The following is a 24,166-nucleotide window of genomic DNA, read 5'->3' as shown; positions in this document are numbered from 1 at the left end:
AACCTCATCCCAGTAGTGCCAGAGCCTAGATGACTAGGAGTGGCCGACACCCCAGATACACAGAATGTCTCACCCAATCCTGCCCTCCAAAGCCAGAACATGTGTGCACTTTCTCTGTGTGTGCTGCTAGGTGTGGAAATGTGAGTCCCGTGCAAGATCAGTGCACTCTGAGATGGAGACCCAGCTTCGCACAACTCAGTGAGTGGTGAGAAAACCCTGAGCTTCACCCCCCCTACTCACCTCCAGCACAGGCCCTGCACCTAGGATGGTCCTCTCGACACCACTGGCATAGCCCTTCTGACTGAGTGCTGTGAGGCAGTGGATGAGAAAGTTGGTGCTCTGCGTCTTGCCAGAGCCACTCTCGCCTGAGATGACAATGCACTGGTTCACACGCTTGCGCAGCATGGCATAGTAGGCAACATCTGCCAGAGCAAACACATGTGGCTCCAGTTTGCCCAGCTGCTGGTTCTCATACATCTTGACATACTTGGGATTGTAGATGGGCAGGAACTTGAAGGGGTTGATGGCCACCAGGATGCTACCCGCATAAGTGTAGATCTTGTGCTGCATGAAGCGCAGCTTCAGGTTCTGAAGCAGGTTGGCTTCAGTCAGTTCTGGCAGGTTACACAGGTCGTCAAAGTCGGCCTGTGGCCGTGGCAATAGCCCACGCTCCACCAAGCGCCGAGCGGCTGTGGGCTGCGCCAGCAGTTGCATGTGCACGTACTGAATGCTGCCATCGGCATTGCGCTCCTGTAGCACAAAGTAGTAGCCATCCTCCTGCGGGTGGTCATCCTGGGCACGTCGAGGCCAAAGCAGTACACGGTGCACGGGCGAGTCGCTGGCATCCAGCACCCACTCCTCCCCGCCTGACTCCTTCACCTCCACCAGCACGTAGTGCTTTGAGCCATCCAGGCGCAGGCTGGACACCGCATCTCGGATGACGTCGGTCGTGGTACTGTCCTTGGTGGCGGTCACACGGCATGAGGTCTGGCTCCCAGTAGTGGACAGCTGTGGGTAGATGTGCAGGTGGTAGGTGGCCTGCTGCCGACGGCCTGTGCTGCCAGCCTCGTGTCCACTCATTCTGTCGGCCTCCTGGCCTCAGCATGCCTCACCAGCGGGTGCGCACCCCCGACAGCTGGAAGGAAGACCAAGATTATCATGGTGACCAACCTGGCACAAACCGCGCCAGACCCACAACAGAACCCAGCAGGCAGCTCAGACCAGAAACAATCTGCAGGTCTTGAGAGTGAGGACTCAAGTGCTTCTATTTACCTTCTTCTCTTCATGGCAAATATGGAACCCAGAGCCTATTGTGGGTAGGGAAGGGACAGATATCCCTGAGTTATGACACAGCATGAAGGCAGAAGTGGGGTGTGTGATTCTAGGCAGGGACTCTACCCCTGTGAGACGACCCCAGCCCCTTGCTGGGAGATTCTAGGCAGGAGATCCACCGAGTCATGCCCTAACCCTGGCAAATATTATTTTTAACAAAATACGTTTACTCCCGTAGGATGCAAGAACAAGGAATGAGTAGATGCCGATAATAGCTTGCCTGTTATCTTGCAGAAAAAAACACAAATGCAGTATGAGTCAAGTGCATAAGACCACTGTGCACCAACTGAAGACAATGAGGCCTTTACTCAGGCCAGCAGGAGAAGCTGGTCTGCAACCCCAACAGTAAATGAAACATAGGAGGAATTTCTCTTAGGGAGCTGAGAAGCCTTAAAAGGGAGTAGCAACCTGAAAGAGGGGCTCCGAAGGATGAAGAGGAGTTTGTTCATGAGACTAGCGAATAGAAGGGGGATGTGGTAGTCTTCACTGCCTGTTTTGATAAATAAAGTTTTATTCCAAGGCAGAAATACTGTATGTGACCACTTTTGCTACAACACCAAAAAAGCAAGGTCACAAGAGAGACCGAGGGCTGACAAGGCTATAGTATTTACCTCGCAGTCACTTCCAGATGTTTGATGGCCTCTGACTTTGCAGAAGTGTGACTCAGCAAAAGCCTAAAAGACAGGCAGTCGAGGGATGGCACTGGCACTGGGATCCTAGGCTGTGGAGCATGAGGAGGGACAAGGCTGAAAGAAGCTCCCTATGACAAGGTGACAGCAACAGTTCCCAGAAGCACCATGGAAAATGCTCAAGACAGACAAGACACAAGCTTCACTTCAGGTCTTTCCCCACGATATTAAGGAGCCATCTTTTGGTAGAATATGGATCACTTGAGGTCAAGGTACAGCTCAGTGGTGGGAAACGTCCCTGGTAGTCCTAAGCTCCTGTGTTCTAGCCTCGGGTCACCAAAATAAAATATTTGGTTCAATAGATACAGGTACACCTGGTTGGCAGCACACACCTGTCACCCTAACTATCAGGAAGCTGAGGCAGGAGGATTTGAATAAAAGGCCAGCCTGGGCAGGTCAATCTCTGTGAGTTCAAAGCCAGCCTGGTCTGCATAGTGAGCTGCAGGACAGCCACAGCTACACAGAGAAACTCTGTCTTGAAACAACAACAACAAAAAGTCACCCTGGCAACTCAGCTTGATTGTGTCTCAAAATAAAAAGTGAAGAGGGCTGGGGGAGGAGGTATGGCCAGAAACCAAGCGCTAACAAGGCTATGGTATTTATCTCAGTCACTTCCAGCCGTCTGCTGGCCCCTGCCTTTGCAGAAGTGTGACTCGGCAACACAAGCCTACCGGGCTTCAACATCCAGTATTTCAAAACAGCAGGAAACAAACCCTCAAACACCCAGCCACACACAGAGATCCACAAAGATCTGAAGAAAACTTCACATATGCGAATCCTATGTAGACACTTCTTATCATTACTCCAAGTCCACACACAACCCTGACACTGTCTTTGGTATTTAGGACATTTAGAAATGGAGGCCACAGAGCTGGCTCAGCAGCTGAGAACACTGGCTGCTCTTCCTTCCAGAGGATCCAGGTTCAGTCCCTAGCACTACATGGCAGCTCACAACCACCTGCAACCCCAGTTCCAAGGGATCCAGCACCCTATTGTGGCCTGCTTGGACACTAAGCACGCATGTGGTACACAGACATATATGCAGGCAAAATATCCATACACACTAAATAAAAGAAAAATAAAAAAAAAATAGAGACATCTAGACATGGTTTACTGTCTTCAGGACAGACAGCTGGTGACCCTGAGGGTAGACATGCTAACACCTGACAACTGGGTTGGACCCTGGAACCCACAGAGAACCAAATATGTTGGAGCATGCATGTAGTTCAGAGTCCCATAGATAGTGAAACAGGAGCCACAAAGAAGCTCAAGGGCCAGCTAGCCTGGGGTACACAGTATCAGCATTGCAGAAATGGGAGACAGTACCCAGAAACAAGGCAGAGGTTGGCTGGGGTGGCACACGCTGTTGCTGTGGCATTTGTAAGGCAGAGAGAGGTTGGAGGATGAATTCAAAGCCAGCCCCAGATATATAGTAAGTTGGAAGCAAGCCTGGGCTACACAAGATCCTGTCTCAAAAAAAAAAAAAAAAAAGGAAAGGAAAGGAAAGGAGAGAAAACTGACTTCCAAAAGGCCTCTGACCTGTGATTGTGCACCATGGGAAGAGTACACGCAGTGCAAACACGCACACACACATGCACTTACACGTGTGCATGCTCGCTCACACACACAGAGGCACACGACACACTGTGTTATTGGCTGACTCCAGGCCACACACTTTTGTTGTTGCTCTGTTTTTAGCTTGTCTTTTCAGACAGGGTCTCACTATGAGGCACTGGGCGCCATGGAACCTGCTATGAAGACCAAGCTGGCTCAATTTACAGGCCTTCTTCTGCCTGTGCTCCCCCTGCTGTGGACTGGGGTCAAAGTTGTGCACCTTTTCCTACTGTGTGTATGCACCTGTGCCATGTGCACATGTGGGGGTCAGAGGACCACTTGCAGGAATCAGTTCTTCCCTCTACCATGTGGGTCCTAGGGATTAAATTCAGGTTATCAGGTTTAGCAGCAAGTTCGTTTGTTTATGTGCTGAGCCATTTCACTGGCCCCTGGAAGTCTGTTTAAATGTTAAGCATCACTCCAGCAGATCCCAGGCATTCCCACCGCCCCCTTCTGCCCCCCCCCCCCCGTTAATCTCTCTGGAGAAATAAAGTGGAGGCAGGTGAATGCTACAGCAGTGTGGTCCCAAGAGCTCTGAACCAGTCAGCACTGCAGCATCCACAGCCAGAGGAGGAATAACGGCGGCACAGCACACAGCCTCTACCACTTCCTAAGACGCAGCCACTGCAGTGTGAAAACACTGCCAAGAGTACATACAGACTTGGCAATTTGCTCTTGGTCCTAGACCCAAAAGCACTCAACAAAGAAACTCAAATCCCAGCAGACAAATGCACACAGACTGGCTCGCATTACAAGGCAGAAACACACCAAATGCTCATCAATGGATGAAGGGTTAAGTAAAATGTGGAATACCACTCAGCCGTGAAAAGGAAGGCTCCACTGGGACAGAACACGGGTAAAACCAGGAAACATGATGGGGCATTAGTCACCTGGCAAAGCAACAACCTAACATGTATGTAAAAGTCCTGGGTTCCATCCTCTAAAGTATAACCTGAAGGCAGTTGTACGTGCCATCCCAACACTGGGGCAGTGGAAGGAGGAGGATCAAGGACAACCTTCATTATGTAAGAAGTTTAAGAACAGCCTAGTATGTATGACAAACAAAGAAATAGACAACAACACTGATATCCAGTGTGTGATCCCACTGACAAGAAATATCAAGAACAAGCCAATCAGAAAGGCAGGAAGAAAAGCAGAAGCTGCCAGGGGCCAGAGTGCTGTGTCTTCCATGGCAATGGACAGGTTCTGGAATGAGCAGCTGTGAGGATCGCACAACAATGAACCACTACCCTCTGGAGAGCTGTCCACTTTCAAGTGGTAAATTTTACACGGCTTCACTTCAATAAGACAGAAGCATTCAGGCCATGCACTCCACATCTACAATGTTCTCTAAACCGTAGCTGACAGGCTGTCTCGGGGCAATAAGGAGGGTGAGAAGACCCGAGCATCTCTGACCTTGGTCACAGCATTAGGCTCATGCCACAAGCAAACAAATGGCACACATGGCTTCCTGTGAGGCAATCACACCTTTGTAGACTGTTTGGGAAATCAGGCGATGCGAGTCTGAAGATGGCCTGGGGTCCGCAGATAAAGGTGCTTGCCACCAAACCTGACAACCCGACTGAATCCCCAGGACCTACCCGTGGCTGAAGCAGAAAACCTACTCCCATAAGACCCACAAGTTGTCCTGTGACTGCCACAACATGCAACACATACAACCAATAAAATGGAAAACAAAACCCCACAGAATAAAAAGACAGTCTTGCTAATGCACACATGTCATCCCAGCACTTTCGAGGTTGAGGCATGAGGATCCTGAGCTCAAGGTCAGCCTGGGACACAGCTAGAGATCCTGTTTCACTCAGCAAGAGCAGGGGTGGGAGCTGTTAGTGCAGCAGGGGCTGGGGGGGGGGGGGGGCTGAAGCCACGCTCACCAGGCAGTTCAGGTCACTCTAAGAGTCAATTATAGAATGTTTCAGGTGATGCCTGGAGGGCGAAAGCAGTCTAGGTGAGAAACATGGGGACTCAAAGTGCAATTCTATACCTTAATCAAGTCACGAGCACTCACATGCCGACTGTCCTTCACTGCGTGTGGACTTTTAGTTAAAGGTGCCCTGTGGATACCACAGGGGTCTTGTACATAACATCACCTAATGATGGTGAGCTGGGTCAGTCCACTGTGTGACATTTAAAAAAGTGACAGAAAAGGCTAATGATGTTGCATTTGAAAAAAAAAATCTGTCAAATGACACCTGACTGCACACTTCTTGTGGACCCACTAGTACCAATAAGGGTGTCTACGTGCCCACAAGTTCATCTGCACAACACATGCACGAGTACACACATAAAAACATATGCCCTGTGCACCCAAGCCCCCACACTTTTGCACATACGAGCCTGCACGTATTCACTCATGGGTCCATGTCCAACACCACAAAAATATGCCCATAGCCAGGCTCAGAGAACATCACCCCTCCTAGGGCATGTGTTCTGGGAGGTGACCCCTGGGTACAAGCCAACTTTAGACTGTCACCAGACTTCCTAGATATAGAAGACCAGAGGTTACACTGGTGCCTACCCATTATCCCTAACAGGGACCATCTCCCGTGAGAGAAGCCAGCAGGGCCTACTGATGGCGTGCGGCCAGTCCCTGGAGCACTGCCACCTGTCCTGCCCAAAGCCATCGACTGAGTCCCTCTGACCATGCTGTAGATGTAGGCTGGGCCATCTATGCCCAGTTCAGGCCCTTGCTTCAGAAACTGCCCTCTCAGAGGCAGGAATGAGTGAGGTTCGTGGGACAGCTAACAGGACCTGCTCAGCAAGCCCCATCTCAAACTGGAAGAAAGCTGATAAGGCTTCTTGCCCAAGATGCCTGATGCTCTGCCAGGCTGTGGGCAGAGGGGATGGAAGTCAGCTAACAACAGGTAAGGAGACTGTACCTTAGATAGCACCTCTTTCCATGTTGGACTGCCTGCTTCCTGGGAAATCCCTGCAATGGGATCGGCCTAGGGAGCCCCTGGCAACTTGCCATCCTCCCCAGGTGCATACTGATGCAAAGAGGAAAAATTCTGCTTGAAGGGAGCACTATAACCACCTTCAAACCAGAGTCCAGCAGCCCACAGGTGCAAATAGGGGGATTGCTTGAGCCTAGGGTTTCAAAACCAGTGAGAGTCTGGCTCAAAAAATAAACAAAACCTATACACACAGATAGATAGAGACACAAAGACACATTAAGAGACATCTAGCCAGTCAGTTGTGGTACGCGCTTCTTTCTAGCACTCAGGAGTTGAAGGCAGGCGGATCTCTATGAGTTCAAGGCCAACCTGGTCTACAGGGCGAGTTCTAGGACAGAGAAACTCAGTCTCAAAAAAACAAAAAAGACAGAGAGAAAGAGAGAGATCCAGGCCTCCACTGGGGGATCCTAGGAGGCAAGGGCTCCTCCACCCCAAGCCATGTCCCCAGTCACTTATGAGGGATTCTAGACAGGAACTCCACCTCTGAGCCATGCCCCCAGCCCCTCACGGGGCATTCTAGACAGGGATTTTACTGCTGAGTCACAGTTTCAATAATTATAGCTTCATGACATCTTTCTCAAGGGGACTTGGTTTTCTGTGACTTCCGGTACACCTACCTCATGCAGTGTTCAGAGTCTGGGACCCGGAAGCTCATCAAGCTGTGGCCCAACATCCTGTCTTAAGTGGATACGAAACCCATACCCTGAGAATCCCCGGGTGTGTCTAGAAAGGATGCACACATGGAACCATGAGCCACTGTTTGTGTTCCCTGTGGAAAACAGCTTGGTTGCAGGGCAGGCTTGGACAGTAGGTCCTGAGAAACTATATTCTGTCTCGCCTTATTATTAATTTACTTCAAGAGTCACAGTCTGTGGCCTTAAACTCAAAGGAAATGCTACTGTCTCAGGACTACAAGTGTGAGCACCATGCCTGGTAATTCTCTCTTGTTAAGTGGGTTTTTTTTTGTTTGTTTTTTTATTTATTTAAGAAAAACATAAGAGGTTTACTGTGCAGTGCAGGCTGGCCTGGAATTACACTGTCTGCCTCAGCCTCTAGACTGCTGGAATCATAGACAGGTGCCACCATGCCAGCTTCTTAGCTCTTAAATACTGAAAAGCTAATGTGCTTGACTTCCTCAAGTACCAACCACCCCATTATGCTCCCCACCACACACACACGTAAGCAGGGGAAAAAAGAAACAAGCCGTCAGAAGCAGTTTCTCAAAAATTAGTACAAAAACAATCCCCTTAGGGCTGGGGAGATGGCTCAGTGAACATGTGTCATGCACAAAGCAAGTCCTGATCCCAAAACCCCCATAAAAAGTCAAGGATGGGCTGGGCAGTGGTGGCACATGCCTGGAATCCCTGCACTCAGGAGGCAGAAGCAAGTGGATCTCTGAGTTTGAGGCCAGCCTGGTCTACTGAGTAAGTTCCAGGACAGCCAGGGTACACAGAGAAACCCTGTCTCGAAAAAAAAAAAAAAAAACAAATAAAAAGACAAAGCCAAGAGTGGTACTAGATACATAACTCAGTGCTGGAAACGCAGGCGGGAGGACTCCAGGCTCACTGGCCAGTCTGGCTAGCCAACTGTGTAGCTTCTGGTTCCATGAAAGACCCAGCCTCGAAAACTAAAGTGAAGCACAATTGAGGAAAACATCTGACATCGTCATTTGGCATCTACATACAAGTTGCTAATATGTATGTGAGTACACACATTCAAACACACACACACACACACACCAATCCTTTTGTCAGATCAAATCAACCTGGTAGATCATTCAAGGGGAGTCATCAGAAACAAAACTGGTTAGTAGAATGTGGACCTCCCACCCAACAGAATACTACTCAGCAACAAAACGGAATAAAGTTCAGGTCCATACAATAGTGTGGAAAAACCTCAAAAACACCATGCTGCAGTCAAACTTCCTAGCTCACAATGCAATCCCAGCACTAGGGAGGCTGAGGCAGGAGGATTGCCACCAGTTTGAGGTCAGTCTAAGTACATAGTGAGCTTGCCCTTCCCAAAAATAAAAAAAATAAATTAGCCACAATGCTAAGGGCAGGCAGCCAGAATAGAGAGGGCATGTGGTACATGAGTCGTCAATGAGAAACTCCCAGGTAGACCACTGCACAGAGGATGGCACATCAATGACATTAGTGCCTGTCCTGGGTTAGGAAGAGAATATCTATGGTAAAGGATTCCCTTTAGGGGATGTGGAATGGCCCTCAAAGGAGATAATGTCCACACATGTGCACACACATGCACACATGTGCTTGTAGCATACTGTGTCTCTGCTAACATCACAGCTAGCAGCATATAAATTGGAATGTTCCCATGAACTAAGACCAAATCTCAATCTGCAGTCAAGACTGGTCCAGAGCACATGATCCTCCTCTAGCCTCCTGGCCTGAGCATGCCTCCTAAAACCTGAAAGACAGTTGGCGAGAGGGCTTGGCCACTAGGACGTTCACTACCCAAAAATGAAGACTAAAGCTTGAATCCCCAAGCCCATGTGAAAAGCCAGGTGACACCTTTAATCCCAGCACAATGGAGGGAGAGGCAGGCGGAGGAGACCAGCCTGGTCTAGGTAGTGAGTTTCAGGTCAGTCAGAGCTACAAACTAAGACCCTGTCTAAAACAAAACAAAACAAAAAAAATTCAAGCCTGGCTGCATGTGGTGACCCAGCATCCGAGTGTGGTATAGACATAGGAGGAACCTGAGAGCGCAATGATCAGCCAGCCTCACCCAACAGCAGCACGTCCTGTCTCAAAGGACAGAGGAGAGAGACAGCTTGCTCTGGGCTCCGCATGAATGAACACTTGCACACATGTAGCACATGAATTCAACACACACACACACCTCCATGTGCACACCAAGCTTTTGTCAGCAATCCAGACTCAAAGAAGACACCAACTCTTGGCCCATGCAAGGACACCATGAGGCCCTAGTGTTGGGATTCGGCTAAACACAGGCAGCCACTCTTCAGGCTCCACGCATGCCAATTCTCCTGCGTGAAAAGCCAGGCTCAGAGCCACATTCTGGCAGCCACTTTGGAATTCACTAGAGAAGGCAGAATGGGGCCCCACAAAGAGCAGGGCGGCCGACTCGTTTATATAAGGCCATAATTTGAAGCCACGTGTTTAGCGGGTGAAATCATTCCCCGGCTAAAAGAAGAAGGCTGGCATTAGGGCAGGATGAGCTGAGCAGTGGGGGATCCACTACCCACAGTCTCTCGCAGTTCCTTGTGACCCTTAGTTTCCTTTTGTATTTGTATGTGTGTACATGTGTGTGTGTAGCACACTGCCCCCCCCCCCCATAAAAGCAGGGTCTAGCTATATAGACCTGGCTGGCCTGGAACAGCCCATTCTCCTTCCTCAACCTCTAGAGGGCTAGGACCACAAACATGCACAACTATGTTCCAGAGGGCTAGGATCAGAGACATGGAGAACCACGCTCTAGAGGGCTAGGACCACAGACATGCAGAACCACACCCATTATTTAATTACTATTTGGAAGGATCTGAAATGCGCTGATGAATGGCTGAAACCAGCTGATCTGACAGTTGCAAAGATCAGAGCCAAGGAGCCACAGAACAGCCCTGTTCCAGTGTTGGTCCCAGCCCCAGACAGAAGACAATACTATGCACAGGAGAGGTTGAGAGTTAAGAGAGCACCTCATGCTAGGCAGTGGTGGTGGCACTCACCTCTAATTCCAGCACTCGGGAGGCAGAAGCAGGTGAATCTGTTAGTTTTAGGCCAGTCTGGTCTACAGAGCAAGTTCCAGGACAGGCTCCAAAGCTACAAAGAGAAACCCTGTCTTGAAAAAAATGAGAGAGAGAGAGAGAGAGAGAGAGAGAGAGAGAGAGAGAGAGAGAGAGAGAGAGAAAACACACCTCATTGCTCAGTTTATAGGAGAGATGGTTCAGTGATAGGAAATAGGATCTCATAATAGAAACTCCCTCCTCCCCCAAGTGGAGATGGGTTGGGGCATGGTTCATGGGTGGAATCCCTGCCTAGAACCTCAGAGTGAAGGGCTGGGGGCAGGTAGGGTTCACTGGTGGACCCTTTGCCTAGAATACCCCAGCAAAGGGCTGCAGGCCTGGCCTATTGCTACAGCACTTGCCTACTATGCACAAGGCCCTGGTTTCCATTCCCAACACTGCAAAGAATAAAGAAAAAAATAGTGTAGGTGGCCCTAGAAATGTATCATGAGTTGCCTGGACTCCAGCCAAAGTCCAGCATGGAATATTAGAAGAACTATAGGTGTCTTGTAGCCCAGACATTGCTGAAGGGCCACATATCGGGATGCCCAAGGGCCATGGGGGCAAAGCAGAGGTCTGCAACTTCTACCTAGAGCTCTCAGTGAGCCAGCATGGAGGACACCATTGGCCAGGCTGGAAGTTGTCTGGACTGCTCGCTGGGATCCACACCCCCTGGGAACCTTGGAGTATGAAGCTACTTGGGAAGGGAATCTCGACAGAACAAGAGGTGAGAAGATATTATAGGAAGATAGAACAATCCCTAAAAACAATGTCTGGCACTCTCAGAAGACACAGGGCTGACATGGACACACAGCACTTGAATGATGTGGGAGTCTCCCCTGTATGCTGTGAATACACTCAAGTTTTGGGGTTTTCTTTTCTTTTCAGCATTGGGAATGGAACCCCATCACCTTGCACACACCAGGCAAACACTCTACTACCATAGAGCTAGAGCCCCGAGGATGACCCCACAGGAGAGACTGAGGCAAGGGGTCTAGAAGTTCACACCAGCAGGGCTACTTATCAAGACCCTGTCTCAAATAAGGACATAAAAAAAGAACATACAAATTCAAGGGAAGCAGAGATGGAGACTGCTCGGATGTGACCTGAGCCATAGGCCACTCAAGCCCAAGATCCTGGAGGGAGCAGGAAGGAGCCTCCACCTGGAGCCTCTGAAGAAGGCAGTCTCCTAGATTTGGGACTTTGGGCTTCCAGAACCCAAAAGTTTCATCCCTGCTGTTTTAAGCCACCTGGCTTGTGGCCACTCATGGCAATCTAGCATCCATACCTATGTGCCCAAGAGGAGACATGGGGTGTTCTACATGCAATGGTTCTGGGGTGCTGCCAGCAAGCCCTGGAGGTGGCTGCGGCCTTCTGTCTCTCCAGCTTGAACATGGTGCGAAGGCCCTGTGGAGTCTCCCCTAACTCAACAACAGAACTCAGAACATGCCATTTTTCCTTTCTGAGGCCACTCTTGACATCTGAGGATCAGGTACCATGGAGAAGTATGAGCTGGGCCACTTTAAATACCATCTGCCACCGACTCTGTCACCCATTTCTCAAGGCATTCTCCCTGCCTGAGGTCTACCCGCTTATGTCCTGAAAAGCCAGTGTCTGTCTTTCTCTCTCAACAAGGTCTCGTGTAATCTGGCTGGCCTCCCACTCACCATGATCTTCCTTCCTGTCTGGTTGTCAAGGCATGTTTACATGATGCTATTGCATACCTTAGGAAGGCTCTCCAACAACTAAACTCGCATCCTGGTCTGCCTGTCTTCTTTGAAGCAGAGTTTCTGTAGCTCACGATGGTCTTGAACTATTGATCTTCCTATATCGTTTTCCCCAAAGCTGGAATGATAGGCTTGTGTCCTCTTCTTCCAGTCAATGAACACCACTCCAGTGTCCCCAGGGTCTGGTATTGGGTTACTATCTTGAGAATGTGGCCATGAGGCAGGTGAATGACACTCAAGTAGAACAAAGGCACATTCCCACAGTCATAACACCCTGGCATACCTAATCACTGATAAGCTCAGCACCAGTTTTAGCTGCAACTACTTGGGTGGTACTGGTATAGATGGAGCAGGGGCCTCAACACTGGTCTGCATCCTCCAGTATCAGGACAACCACAGCAAAGAACGACTTGTCTCAAACACCTGAGGAGTGGAGAGACCCACATGTCATAGTGGATGTCTGGGATTGGGAGGTAGGAATGCAGGGAAGCAACCAGAGCTGGAGACAACTGGAAGGAGCCAGGCATACAAGGAGCATGGGGGCAGGTGCCAAGTGAGGGCAGTGAGGGCACAGGCCAGCTGTGGCTAGTTAGGAAACGGGTCCAGTACTGACATGAGATGAGTCAAAGAAGGATGGTCAGATCCTGAGGCCCTACAAATGTGGGAAGGAGTTTAGACAGTCACATGTGTCCGATAGGGACACTGTGGGAACTGATAAGAGTCTGGACAAGGCAGGATCCCATGCAGTGGTCTCTGCAGGTGTCAGGGCAGATGTCAGACCTATGACAAGCAGGCAAGCTCTGGGTACAGGTGGAAGGCAGGGCACAGGCCCTAGAAGTGAGTAGGTTTGGGATCATCCCCCATGCCTCACAGGCTGCAAAATAAAGGCAAAGCACACTGGGAAGCAGACAGGTCCCATGCACAAAACAGACATCTCTGTGGACCTTTCTAGAATTTCCACAGACCACTGAACACTAGGTCCCAGAAGCAGAGCCACCTGAAAGACACCAACATCCTGCCTGCTGCTTAAAGTTGGTGAGACAGCTAAGTCTTACTCCAGTCGCAGGGCCCCTGGGAGGGCAGGAAATCACTCACCCCCCCACACACACATTTGATAACTGAAACAGGGTCCTCCCATGGAGTCCACACTGGCCTTAGGCTCCTAACCCTCCTGCCTCAGAGTGACCAGGCTCCCAACTTGTTTTGAAGGGCAGTTGACTTATAGTCTAGGAGGTAAGAACCTTAATAGGTTCTGTCGTTGGGGTCATCTAAGGCCCTGAGAGTGGTAGGGACCTAGTGTCGGGCTCTTGAGTGGGTTTCCCCAGGCTAACGGCTCTCTGTGTGGGAACTCCCCAGTGATGTCGTACCATGGGACTCTCCATCTCACTGGCTATGTGGGTCTGGGCCTCAGGCTGAGAATGAAGTAGTCACTCAAAAAATACTGTCTCCTATGTTTCCAAAGGTCAAGAATCCTCTGTGGGAAATGCCTGGGACCATAGCATTTTAGATTTTTGATATTTCTGGATTTTACAACATTTACAAATACCAAAAAAAAAAGGCAGTTTGGCATACATGCCTGTGATCCCAGTACTTGGGAAACTGAAGCAGAAGATTGCTACAAAGGAGATTGAAGACTGCAAGTTCCAGGCCAGCAGTCTAGCTCTCAAAAAAAAAAAAAAAAAAAAAGTCATGCTGATGATTCCACCCAACTATAAGCCAAAAAGCTTCTGCATCAACCCTGCCATTCATTGGTCAGCCCTGCAACATTTGCACTGGGTCTCTGTTGACGGCAATCCATCTCATGATGTCGCATGAGGAATATTCTATCCATGGCATCACGTGAGTGGCTCAGAAAGTTCCAGGTTTGGGAGAATTTACGAGTTTGGATTTGGAAATGGTCTTCTGCTGTGGCAGAGCCCTTGCCCAGCATGCAGGGACCCAGGTTTGGTTCCAACAGTGAGAACAAAATCCCAAATATTAACAGTAACAAACTCTTGTCCAGTTTCCTCCAAAGTCCACAGGGACTCCACCTTCAGGACCCAGCACCACAATACCGTTGGTGACACTCACCACCTAACCCACTGGAAACCTATCCACGTGGGAGCTCGGTGGCACTCTTGTCACCAAACAAAGCCCAGGCCCTAGGGCCAGCATGGACAGGTAGTGTGGAAAGCGTGTCTCTCATGACATCAGTGACTGCCACTGGGCTGAGTGTCTTCAGGGAACAATGTCATCAGGAAGAATGGTGTCACTGAATCCTCACAGACCAAGGCTGGAACACTGCCTGCTATAGAGAACAACTACCATCCCCAAACGTCACGGAGTAACTGCCACACAGTTCAGGGGTGCCCTGGAGTCTCAGGGGTACAGGAGAAGGTAGCTTGGCCCCTCCCATGCCCACAAGACTCATGACAGATCCAGCAAAGGAACGTAAACACAGTGACCTCAAGAAATAACCACCTGCCTCGGTGGCCGAGTCCACACTCCACCTCCAACCTGTCTTTCCCTGCTAAGCCCATGAGGAAAGTCAGACCAAGTCCCCAGTGGACCAGGTGCTCACAATTCCTTTCCACAGTCATGCCTACCTACCCCGATAAATTCCTTCTCTGTGGACAAGGAGATCCTGTCACCATCCCAAGCCAAGTCCAGGGACCCCAGCATCCTCACCAGGAAATGAGTGCCTGAGGAAGTTCCAGGGACCTAAGGACAGAGACGGGAGTCCCTTACTGGCTTCACTCATTCAAGAACAAATGAAGGTGGCTCTGACTCTGGGAAGGGCGGTAGGAAGAACCCAGATCTGGGTGCTGATATTGATGCACAGCTGTGGCCTTGCTGCTCTGGAAGCAGCATTATTACCTCCAAGGTCTGGATCCCTGGTCTCCATAAAAGCTTATTTATTTTTAATTATGTGTGTCTGTGCGGACTTATACTGTGTTTGCAGCGTTTGCAGAGGGCAGAAGATGGCATCAGAGTCACCTAGGGCTGGAGTTACAGGTGACTGTGAGCTGCCCACAGTGGCTTGCTGGGAACATATTTCTGGTCCTCTGGAAAAGCAGCAAGCAATTTTAACCACTGAGTCATATCTCCAGCCTTCCCTGTGGCTCTAGAAACAAGTGTTCTGCCCCTGGACACCTTCACAGCTCCTGCCAGGGTATGAACTCCTGACTACACAGACAAAACAGTTCCTGTTCCCCTCACTGTCCCCAAGGGCCAACTCCAAGCCTGGCTCCCAGTCAACCCTCCATTCTCACTGAAAGATTCTGAAACCCTTCCAGAAGCTTCTTTAAACCAATTGTCTCAGACAGTAGCTGATCCATGATGGAGTAGCTTTGGGATGTTGTTCTCCATGACACAGAAATGATATGAATAGGGCATCCCACTTCATGCTGTTTGTAAATTTCACCTGGCCCCTTACATGGCACTCACAGCCTCTTGAAAACCACAAAAGAAAGCCAGCCAGGTGTCAGCCAGATGGTGGTGGCGCACACCTTTAATCCCAGCACCCGGGAGGCAGAGGCAGGCAGATCTCTGTGAGTTGGAGGCCTGTCTGGTCTACAAGAGCTAGTTCCAGGACAGGTTCTAAAGCTGCAGAGAAACCCTGTCTTGAAAAACCAAAAGGCTAGGTGTGGTGGTTCAAAACCTGTCATCCTACACTTGAGAGGCTGAGGTAGGAGGACTGGGAATTCAAGGCCAATTTGGGCAATCCCTCTCTGCAAAAGTCCCTAAAGATCACCAGCTCCTTCCAGACAGAATCCCAGCCTCTCTGGATTTACTGTGAACATAAGAGGGTAGAATCCAGAACCCTCCCTTACCAGGAGCTTTCCAGAGTTGACGTGGTCAACCAACTTACTCATTCCTTAAAGTGTTTATTCAACAGAGAAGGAACTGGATGAACACAGTGCAGGGGGGGGGGGGGGGGGAGATGATCTGTCTCCCCAAAGCCCTCTACTGGCTGAAAACCAAGTTTGTCACTGATCCAGCATTAAGGGCTGAGACGCCCTCACCCTTTGCTCATGAGCTCAATTCTTAAAGCCCAGGATGCTTACTTTTACTTTTTGGTCATTGAAACTGTAGCTCTACAGCCCAGGTTGGTCTCAACTCAGGATCTTCCTTCCTGTCTCAGCATATCTGCTGAAACTGCACGTGAGGCCACTCCAAGATCCCCACCTCTGACTTTAAAGACAACTCCATCAGGAAACAAGGTTCTTTACAATGACGATTAAAATGAAGCGAGATCCCCAACATGGACTTTCATCTGTGTGGTTAGTGTCCTCCTAGTTAAGACATAGAGACAAGCTCAAAGAAAGATGACAGGAGACAAAGGGGGAAGATGGGGTCACCCATGAGCATGGGGTAGATTACCATGAACCCCAGAGGAGGCGGCCATGCCTGTATGTGGTCTTGGACTCTTGGCCTTCAGAACCTCATGACGGCCTGTGGGTTGTCCATCTAGCCTGTGGCAGACGCAAGACTGCCAGAATTGTCTCTAGCTTGACTCCACCTCACACGTCCACACTTGTGCGTATGACACCCTGCAGAGCCGGGATCTACATGAGTCAACTCTGCCAGCTTATTCATCACCGCACAGTCCTCCAGGCTGAACCCCTGAATCACTTCTCAGGGATCCCTGACTAGGAAATGAGCAGATCCCGAGCTCATCGGCTGCATTTTTCCAACGTGCCTAATAGTGGAGGCTTTTCCCAGCCAAAGTGGATAGCAGTGGAGAGACAAGGCCCTTTGTTCTGTCCCTCCGGGAACCACGAGGGCAGAAGAGAAGGGCCTGTCTTGCTCTGTCTGAATGGTGGGCCGGGCAGGGGCTGCCTGGCACAGCTGGGTTGGGGACCTCAAAGACACAAAGGCCTGGCAGGTGGGACATGGGGAGGGGCGCACATCTGAGAGAGGGTCATTAGCTGGAGGAGCTCCAGAGTAGACGACCTTCCCCCACTGAAGTAAGCAGTTATGTCACGGTCACTGGTGAGAGGAGTCAAAAGGAACAGGCAGAATGAGAGGGGACAGCAAGGAACAAAGACACAAACCCCAAAAGAACTTCAACAGTGTGGGAAAGGATGAGGACCTTGGGGACCTGGGCCGTGGAGGAGATAATGCCGTTTATCAGAGGCATGGCGATCAGACAACCTTTGATACTGGAGTCTGGTATAGCTAATCTTGCAAGAAAAGTGACAGTTTGTTCCCAGATGGGGACAGAGACTCCAGAAACTCAGGTCAGTGGTGATACAATGGAAAGAGAGACAATGGTCCTGCTGTGCCTGTCAGACTGCCTCATGGGGCCCACCTGCCTTGGTTCCTCCAGGGTATCCCTCCTCCCACCCAGCAGCTAGCAGAATTAGCATCCAAGGTCTCCCCACCTCTCCCCCAACTCCTGCAAATGCCTGGGAGAAGCACTGAGGCCAGGAGGGGCTGTAGCCATAATTTCACACACAGCATCTATTCTCACCTTGGGTGCATTCCATGTGGCTCACTCCACATGACACAACCTGTCATCATCTCTGGTCACCACCCTCATGATAATGTGAGCCAAGGATGCTACAGCATCACAGGGTAGACAAGGTGGCCCTGCGGCCAAAGAATGACCCCACACCAAATATCGCAACAGTTTGACAGCCACATCTGAATTAAGGGCTATTGTAGAGGGTTGAGGATCAAGGACTTGTTGGCTTTTTGTTCTCTTGTGGTGCTGGAGATGCCTGGGCCTTGAATGTGCCGAGAGCTGGAGCATGAACCTAGCTGGTCAGCCATGTTCCCTGGTTCTACAAAGTCTAGGGATCTAGCTCCAAAGCTAGCACTACTTTGAGAGGACAAAGACCCTCTCTTGGTGGCTGAATGGAATAGACAGCTGAGACAAACAAAAGCAGAGACACCATTGCGACTAGGTCTCTGCTCCAGTCATTGCGGTTCATCACTCACATGACTTCCCAGGTGTGGCTGGGATCAGCCACCTCTTCAGAGGATATATAATGAACTCCCCTCATCGTAAACCTCGATCTCCAGTTCTGCCCCTTTGATAACCCATGCCGCCTATCACTATGCGCAGCTGCCCGATGGGAATATCATTTTTTCTATGAAAAGGGACAGTAGTTGTCCCTGAGGCACAAGGAGATCTCAGCTCTGCTCTCAGGAGGCAGCCAAGCACTTGGCACAACCGGCTCTTGCTCTGGCAGACTTTGGACCCATCCAGCACATGCCACTCCAGAGATGAGGGAAGAGAAGCCACTATTTCATGGTCTTGTCAGGAAGGGTGTCAAGCCAGGAGTCCTGAGTCCCCAACTGACCCACACGGTCATCAGCTGGACTTGAGAGAGGGTTTTACCCAACAAGGAGGTCAAAGCCACAGCTTTGTGCAAGAAGCACACTGGATACCTGGCTAGAGATATGGCTCCATGGTGGAACACTTACCTAGCATGTATGTGTAAGGCTCTAAGTTCCATGCCCAGGATTGCAATGCAGGAGACAGAGGAAAGTCGGGGCTGCATGAAACCAAAGGGTATGTACCAGAAACACGAAAGTTAGTGAGTGGGGTAGCTCATGGAAAAAGCTGACACAGACCAATCCGGTTACTTTGCAGAGGAGGACACCAGACACAGGGCACTTCTTCCAGGAGACCCCCACGCAGTCACATGCTCTGAGTGCACAGTGGAAACCACACGGCCTTGGCACAGGAAGATTCAGGTCCTCCCTGGGGTCTCCAGACCCAAGCAGTCTTTGACACTGCAAGAGGCATGACTGAGCAGTGTGCCCTAGGGCAGGCTAAAATGAGAGCTTTCTTACAGAACATTCCAGAAGTGAATAGGGCAGTCATGTCTCTGAGACTTTTTTATATTCAGATTTTGTACCAAATGGAACTCTAAACCTGGTTTTCTTCTGCAAGCACACAGCAGATAGGGAATCCTAGCATTGGGGGAGGGGAAAGAAGAAAGTCATGCCATCCAAAACTAGGCAGCTCCAGGCCCTTGTAGGAGCAGATGGGCCTTTGACAACTTTTCAGTTGTCCATGTCACCTCCAGTCATTCCTGGACATCTCAAGGTTCTGGAGTCTAAGACCAGACAATACTCAGGGAAGGAAGGAGCTGTAACATGAGGGGCTGCATCCGAGCCAAAGAGGCAGATAGGCCTCCCCTCAGAAGCCCTGGGGCTAGAAGACCCCAGAAAAAGAACGGAGGGCTTGCTGGCAGCTGTGCTTCCCTGGTGCTGAGCTCACAACCACTGCCGGGGGACACATTTCCTGTATGTCGGGTTTTACCCATTTAAGTCCAAGGATGCAACTCTCTTGAGAGGGTGTCTTCCACCCTACCCGGCTCCCTTTCTTCTGATGCGCTGGCCAGCCGGCCGCCCATTTGGAGCGTTAGCACTTCTCCCTAGCTCCCCTAGAACCCGGCTAGTCCTTTCTGGAGCGGAAAGTGATGCGCGTTCCAAGGCAGAGACAGACAGACCCAGAGGGCGCTGGGACTCGCCCCTGCGGATCACCCAGCTGTCGGGGTGTGAAGTCAGGAAGAAGATGAATCAAGAAGGGGAAGGCGGGGGCGAGCCTCCAGAGGCTGCACCCCGTCATCTCCCGGGCCGCTGGAGCCCTTTCCTCCTCCTCCCCCCACCTCAGGCTTTCTGAGGAGCTGTTCTTGCATGGCTTTCGAGGCCCATCTTTTGCACGCTCCACTCCCAATAGCGGGCTGCCAAGGACCTTGTCCAGTTCTCTGAGCGCCGCCTGGCACACCTCGGCGACACCGAGAGCTAGGACCGCGCTTTAGACGCCTCTTTCCCCAGCTCGGGCCTTCAGCTCCGCCTTCCTGGCCTCCTCGATTTCCTGAGACCCTTCCCACTCAGTGGCCAACTCAGCCACGTCCTCTCCATAGCCGCCGCTCAAAGGCGCCATCGAGCCGCGTAAGTCCGAAAGCCTCGCCCCCATCAGTCACCCAGCGACCCCCAGGCCGCGTCCCACCCTAGCGCCCCGGGACACCAGCACCAACCCCGGCTCGGGTCTCCGGTCAGGAGAACCGCTGCGAGAACTCACCTGAACCTCGGCCGCCGCGCGCCGCCGGTCCCCGGCCGGCTCCCCGCCCGGACGCCCGCCAGCCCGCCCGCTGCTCCAGGCCGCCCCGCCCCAGCGCGCCTCGCCTCGCCCGCGGCTCACCCCCCTCCCCCCGCGCGCTCCCACTTCCGGGTTCCGGAGGGGTCGGAGGGGAGGGCTGCAGCGCGCCAGGGAGGAGGGGCGCTCCGGGTCACGCCCACTAGGGCCACGCCCCTGCTGTTCGTGCGGTCCTGTTTTCCAGCTCCGGTGAGCTGCGAGTGGCGGGCAGCTACAGAGCCCTGCCCCCTCCGAGCGCGCTCCCAAAAAAGCCGGCTCCTCGGCGTCGCTCGCTGGCACGCCCCGGCGCTCCGCGGTCCTGCCTGCCTCCTAGCGGGCGGAGCCCCTAGAAGCGGCTCTTCGGGTGGAAGGCGGGAAAATGGCGGACTCCTCGGAGCGGGGCGCGGGGTGAGTTGGGAGCGCAGTAGGGCGGGATTTAGGGGCACCGGAGGGCTGGCCAGAGCCTGGGCTGACGGGTGCCCGAGCGGGAGAACGGGGCTCCTTAGAGCCACTCCCCGAATCCCTCCCAGCCTGGAGGCCCGGGCTCTGAGCATCTTCTCTGCTGCTCAGAGTGGAGTTGTGCGTGGTACTTTGGTGTTGGCAGCAGGTAACTTACCCTCACGGTTCCTGGCTTTTGCATCTAGGGGCGCGCTCAACCTCCTGAGTTCTGTGTGCTACTTGTTCTGTTTTGGTTCCAAGACAGGGTCTCTTGTAACCCAGGCTCGCTTTGAAATCTCCAGTTTCTGCCACTCTTCCTGCGGGGATGACTAGGGTGCCCCCCCCCCAGCAGCAGCTGGACCAGTCTGCTGCACCACAGCACTGCGGGGATTCATTCTTTTTTTTTTTTTGGTTTTTCGAGACAGGGTTTCTCTGTAATTTTGGGGCCTTTCCTGGAACTAGGTCGTGTAGACCAGGCTGGTCTCGAACTCACAGAGATCCGCCTGCCTCTGCCTCCCAAGTGCTGGGATTAAAGGCGTGCGCCACCATCGCCCGGCGGGGATTCATTCTTGTTAGTGAGCTTGGGAAGTATTGGAGCCTCGATCGGTATTTGTCTTAGAATTTCAGGTTTACTTCTTTCCTGAAAGGAGTTTTGTAGCAATGATAAGGGAAGAGTCGGGGAGTTACAAAATAATCACTTGAGAGTAAGGGTCTGGAAATTGATAAAAAATCTACACCTGGGCGGGTTGATGCTAGTGGCAACCACAAGTGACGGGTCAAAAACTCTCCCACCCCACCCGAGCTTCACTAGAAGCCTGCCAGTCAGCACAGGCAGGAAGGAGGTGGTGGTGGAAGAATCCCGAGTTCAAGGACAGCCTGAGTTACCTACTTGAGGACCTGTCTCAAATGAACCAGTTTTTGTTTTTGTTTGTTTTGTTTGTGTTTGTTTTGTTTTGTTTTTTCGAGACAGGGTTTCTTTGTAGTTTTGGAGCCTGTCCTGGAACTAGCTCTTGTAGACCAGGCTGGCATCGAACTCACTGTGATCCACCTGCCTCTGCCTCCCTAGTGCTAGGATTAAATGCTTGCGCCGCCACCACCACCTGGCCAGTTTTCGTTTTTGTTAGTAATATTTCTTAGACGAGCCTCTCTGCCAACACAAATAATTTCAGTCAGACCAAATTAGACTGAATAAAAGATGCCCATGTTTGATGCAGCGCTCCTGAGTGGCACCAGGAAAGCATGGTGAGGGGAAGAGAGAGAAGGGGAGACCACGTGTTCATATTTTGGGTGACAGCCTAAAAACCCTGTGGGAGTGGTCCTGCCCCTCCCTGGGGAGGCTTGGTGGGCTTTCCCAGGGGAGGGGGCTTGAAATGGATGCCAGGGGCTGGGGTTTGGCTTTCACCCAAACATCCCAGACTCTTGGATATAGGGACCCGACTCAGGTCTGGCTACTTCATGCGAGCATGGAGTGACATTGGCAAGGGGGGAGTTGGTGGGCTCATTAGAGGCATGGCTGGAGCAGCTTCCCGTTTACTATCATCCTGGAGACCTCAGGCAGCTGTTGGTTGAGGGAGATGAGAAGGCAGGTGGCATTTGTTATCACTGGCCCTATGAATGGGGCTAGCCATGGGAAGTCATTAACTGCCAGAAAGAATGGGACAGAGAAGTGCCCTGGTTGTACAGGTGAGGCTCGGGTGTACAAGTGGGACACACTAGCAGATAAAACCAGATTTTAGTTGTTAGGTGTCCTTGATCCAGGAGAGTTGGTACCAGTGGTGAAGTCCCAGGAGCTGGTGCATGTGTTGGCATTGTCTGGAGAGCGCTTTGTAAGTTGGTCTTGGCCCAGATGGCCAGAGTGACCTGTAAAATATGTGTGAAAATGGGTGGCATTAAAACAGGCTCTGGAGTGCTGGAGAGATGGCTCAGAGGTTAAGAGCACTGACTGCTCCTCCAGAGGTCCTGAGTTCAATTCCCAGCAACCACATGGTGGCTCACAGCCATCTATAATGAGACCTGGTGCCCTCTTCTGGCCTGCTGGCATACATGGAAGGAATGTTGTATACAAAATAAATTAATCTAAATATTAAAAAAAAAAACAGGCTCTGGAAGACTGTTAGTTGTTTTTTTTTTAATTATTATTACCAGATTACCAGACCTGATTTTTTTTATTGAAAAAAAAAATTTCTGCCTCCTCCCAGCCTCCCATTTCCCTCCCACTCCTCTCCCCCTCCCTCTCCAGTCTGAAGAGCAGTCAGGGTTCCCTGCCCTGTGGAAAGTCCAAAGTCCTCCCCCCTCCATCCTGGTCTAGGAAGGTGAACATCCAAACTGGCTAGGCTCCCACAAAGCCAAAACATGAAGTTGAATCAAAACCCAGTGCCATTGTCCTTGGCTTCTCAGCAGCCCTCATTGTCCGCCCATATTCAGAGAGTCCGGTTTTATCCCATGCTTTTTCAGTCACAGTCCAGCTGGCCTTGGTGAGCTCCCAATAGATCAGCCCCACTGTCTCCGTGGGTGGGTGCACCACTTGTGGTCCTGACTTCTTTGCTTATGTTCTCCCTCCTTCTGCTCCTCATTGGGACCTTGGGAGCTCAGTCCGGTGCTCCAGTGTGGGTCTCTGTCTCTATCTCCATCCATCGCCAGATGAAGGTTCTATAGTGATATGCAAGATATTCATCAGTATGGCTATAGGATAGGGTCATTTCAGGTTCCCTATCCTCAGCTGCCCCAGGAACTAACTGGGGACATCGCCCTGGGCACCTGGGAGCCGCTCTAGGTCCAAGTCTCTTGCCAGCCCTAAGATGGCTCCCTTAATTAAGATATGTGCTTCCCTGCTCCCCTATCCAACCTTCCTTTATCCCAATCATCCTTTTCCCGAAGTTCCCCCCATCCTCCCCTTCTCACTTTTCTCTCCCCATCTCCCCTTACCCCTCTCCCACCCCACCCCCAAGATCCCAATTTTTTGCCCGGCAATCTTGTCTACTTCCCATAACCAGGAGGATAGCTGTATGGATTTCTTTGGGTTCACCTTCTTATTTAGCTTCTTTAGGATATCAAATTATAGACTCAATGACCTTTATTTATGGCTAGAAACCAATTATGAGTGAGTACATCAAATGTTCATCTTTTTGGGTCTGGGTTACCTCACTCAGGATAGTGTTTTTTATTTCCATCCATTTGCATGCAAAATTCAAGAAGTCATTGTTTTTTACTGCTGAGTAGTACTCTAATGTGTATATATTCCACACTTTCTTCATCCATTCTTCCATTGAAGGACATCTAGGTTGTTTCCAGGTTCTGGCTATTACTTACAAATAATGCTGCTATGAACATAGTTGAACAAATGCCCTTGTATATGATCGGGCATCTCTTTTTTTTTTCTTTTTTTTTTTTTTTTTTTTTTGGTTTTTCGAGACAGGGTTTCTCTGTGGCTTTTGAGCCTGTCCTGGAACTAGCTCTGTAGACCAGGCTGGTCTTGAACTCACAGAGATCCGCCTGCCTCTGCCTCCCGAGTGCTGGGATTAAAGGCGTGTGCCACCATCGCCCGGCTTCGGGCA

General features: G+C 51.0%; 2 protein-coding genes across 22 annotated transcripts in view; one reads left to right on the top strand and one right to left on the bottom strand.

Moving 5' to 3' along the window:
• Positions 1 to 20,251, bottom strand: part of Myo9b (myosin IXB) — an 88,973-nt gene extending 68,722 nt beyond the window's left edge. For 17 of the 19 annotated variants that reach the window (XM_075987024.1, XM_075987014.1, XM_075987021.1 and 14 more), the window contains exons 1-2: positions 20,121 to 20,251; positions 241 to 1,135 (exon numbers count right to left, since the gene is read on the bottom strand). In XM_075987024.1, the coding sequence (XP_075843139.1) occupies positions 241 to 1,080 (840 nt within the window). In that variant the 5' untranslated portion in view covers positions 1,081 to 1,135; positions 20,121 to 20,251. Of the gene's footprint in view, positions 1 to 240; positions 1,136 to 18,511; positions 18,583 to 20,120 lie in introns of those variants that run through there. The other 2 variants (XM_075987034.1, XM_075987015.1) reach the window with 2 other exon arrangements.
• Haus8 (HAUS augmin like complex subunit 8) overlaps positions 19,913 to 24,166 on the top strand; it is a 28,055-nt gene continuing 23,801 nt past the window's right edge. The window contains exon 1 of one of the 3 annotated variants that reach the window (XM_075987041.1): positions 19,913 to 19,990. Coding sequence is in view for 1 of the 3 variants with exons in the window: in XM_075987037.1 (XP_075843152.1) it covers positions 20,554 to 20,582 (29 nt within the window). In the remaining 2 variants the exon portion in view is untranslated. Of the gene's footprint in view, positions 19,991 to 20,320; positions 20,583 to 20,613; positions 20,782 to 24,166 lie in introns of those variants that run through there. The other 2 variants (XM_075987037.1, XM_075987040.1) reach the window with 2 other exon arrangements.

This window comes from Microtus pennsylvanicus, chromosome 9 (genome assembly GCF_037038515.1).
Source record: "Microtus pennsylvanicus isolate mMicPen1 chromosome 9, mMicPen1.hap1, whole genome shotgun sequence".
Classification (NCBI taxonomy): domain Eukaryota; kingdom Metazoa; phylum Chordata; class Mammalia; order Rodentia; family Cricetidae; genus Microtus; species Microtus pennsylvanicus.
Note: the sequence above shows the minus strand (reverse complement) of the source record. Positions and strands in the feature narration are given on the sequence as shown.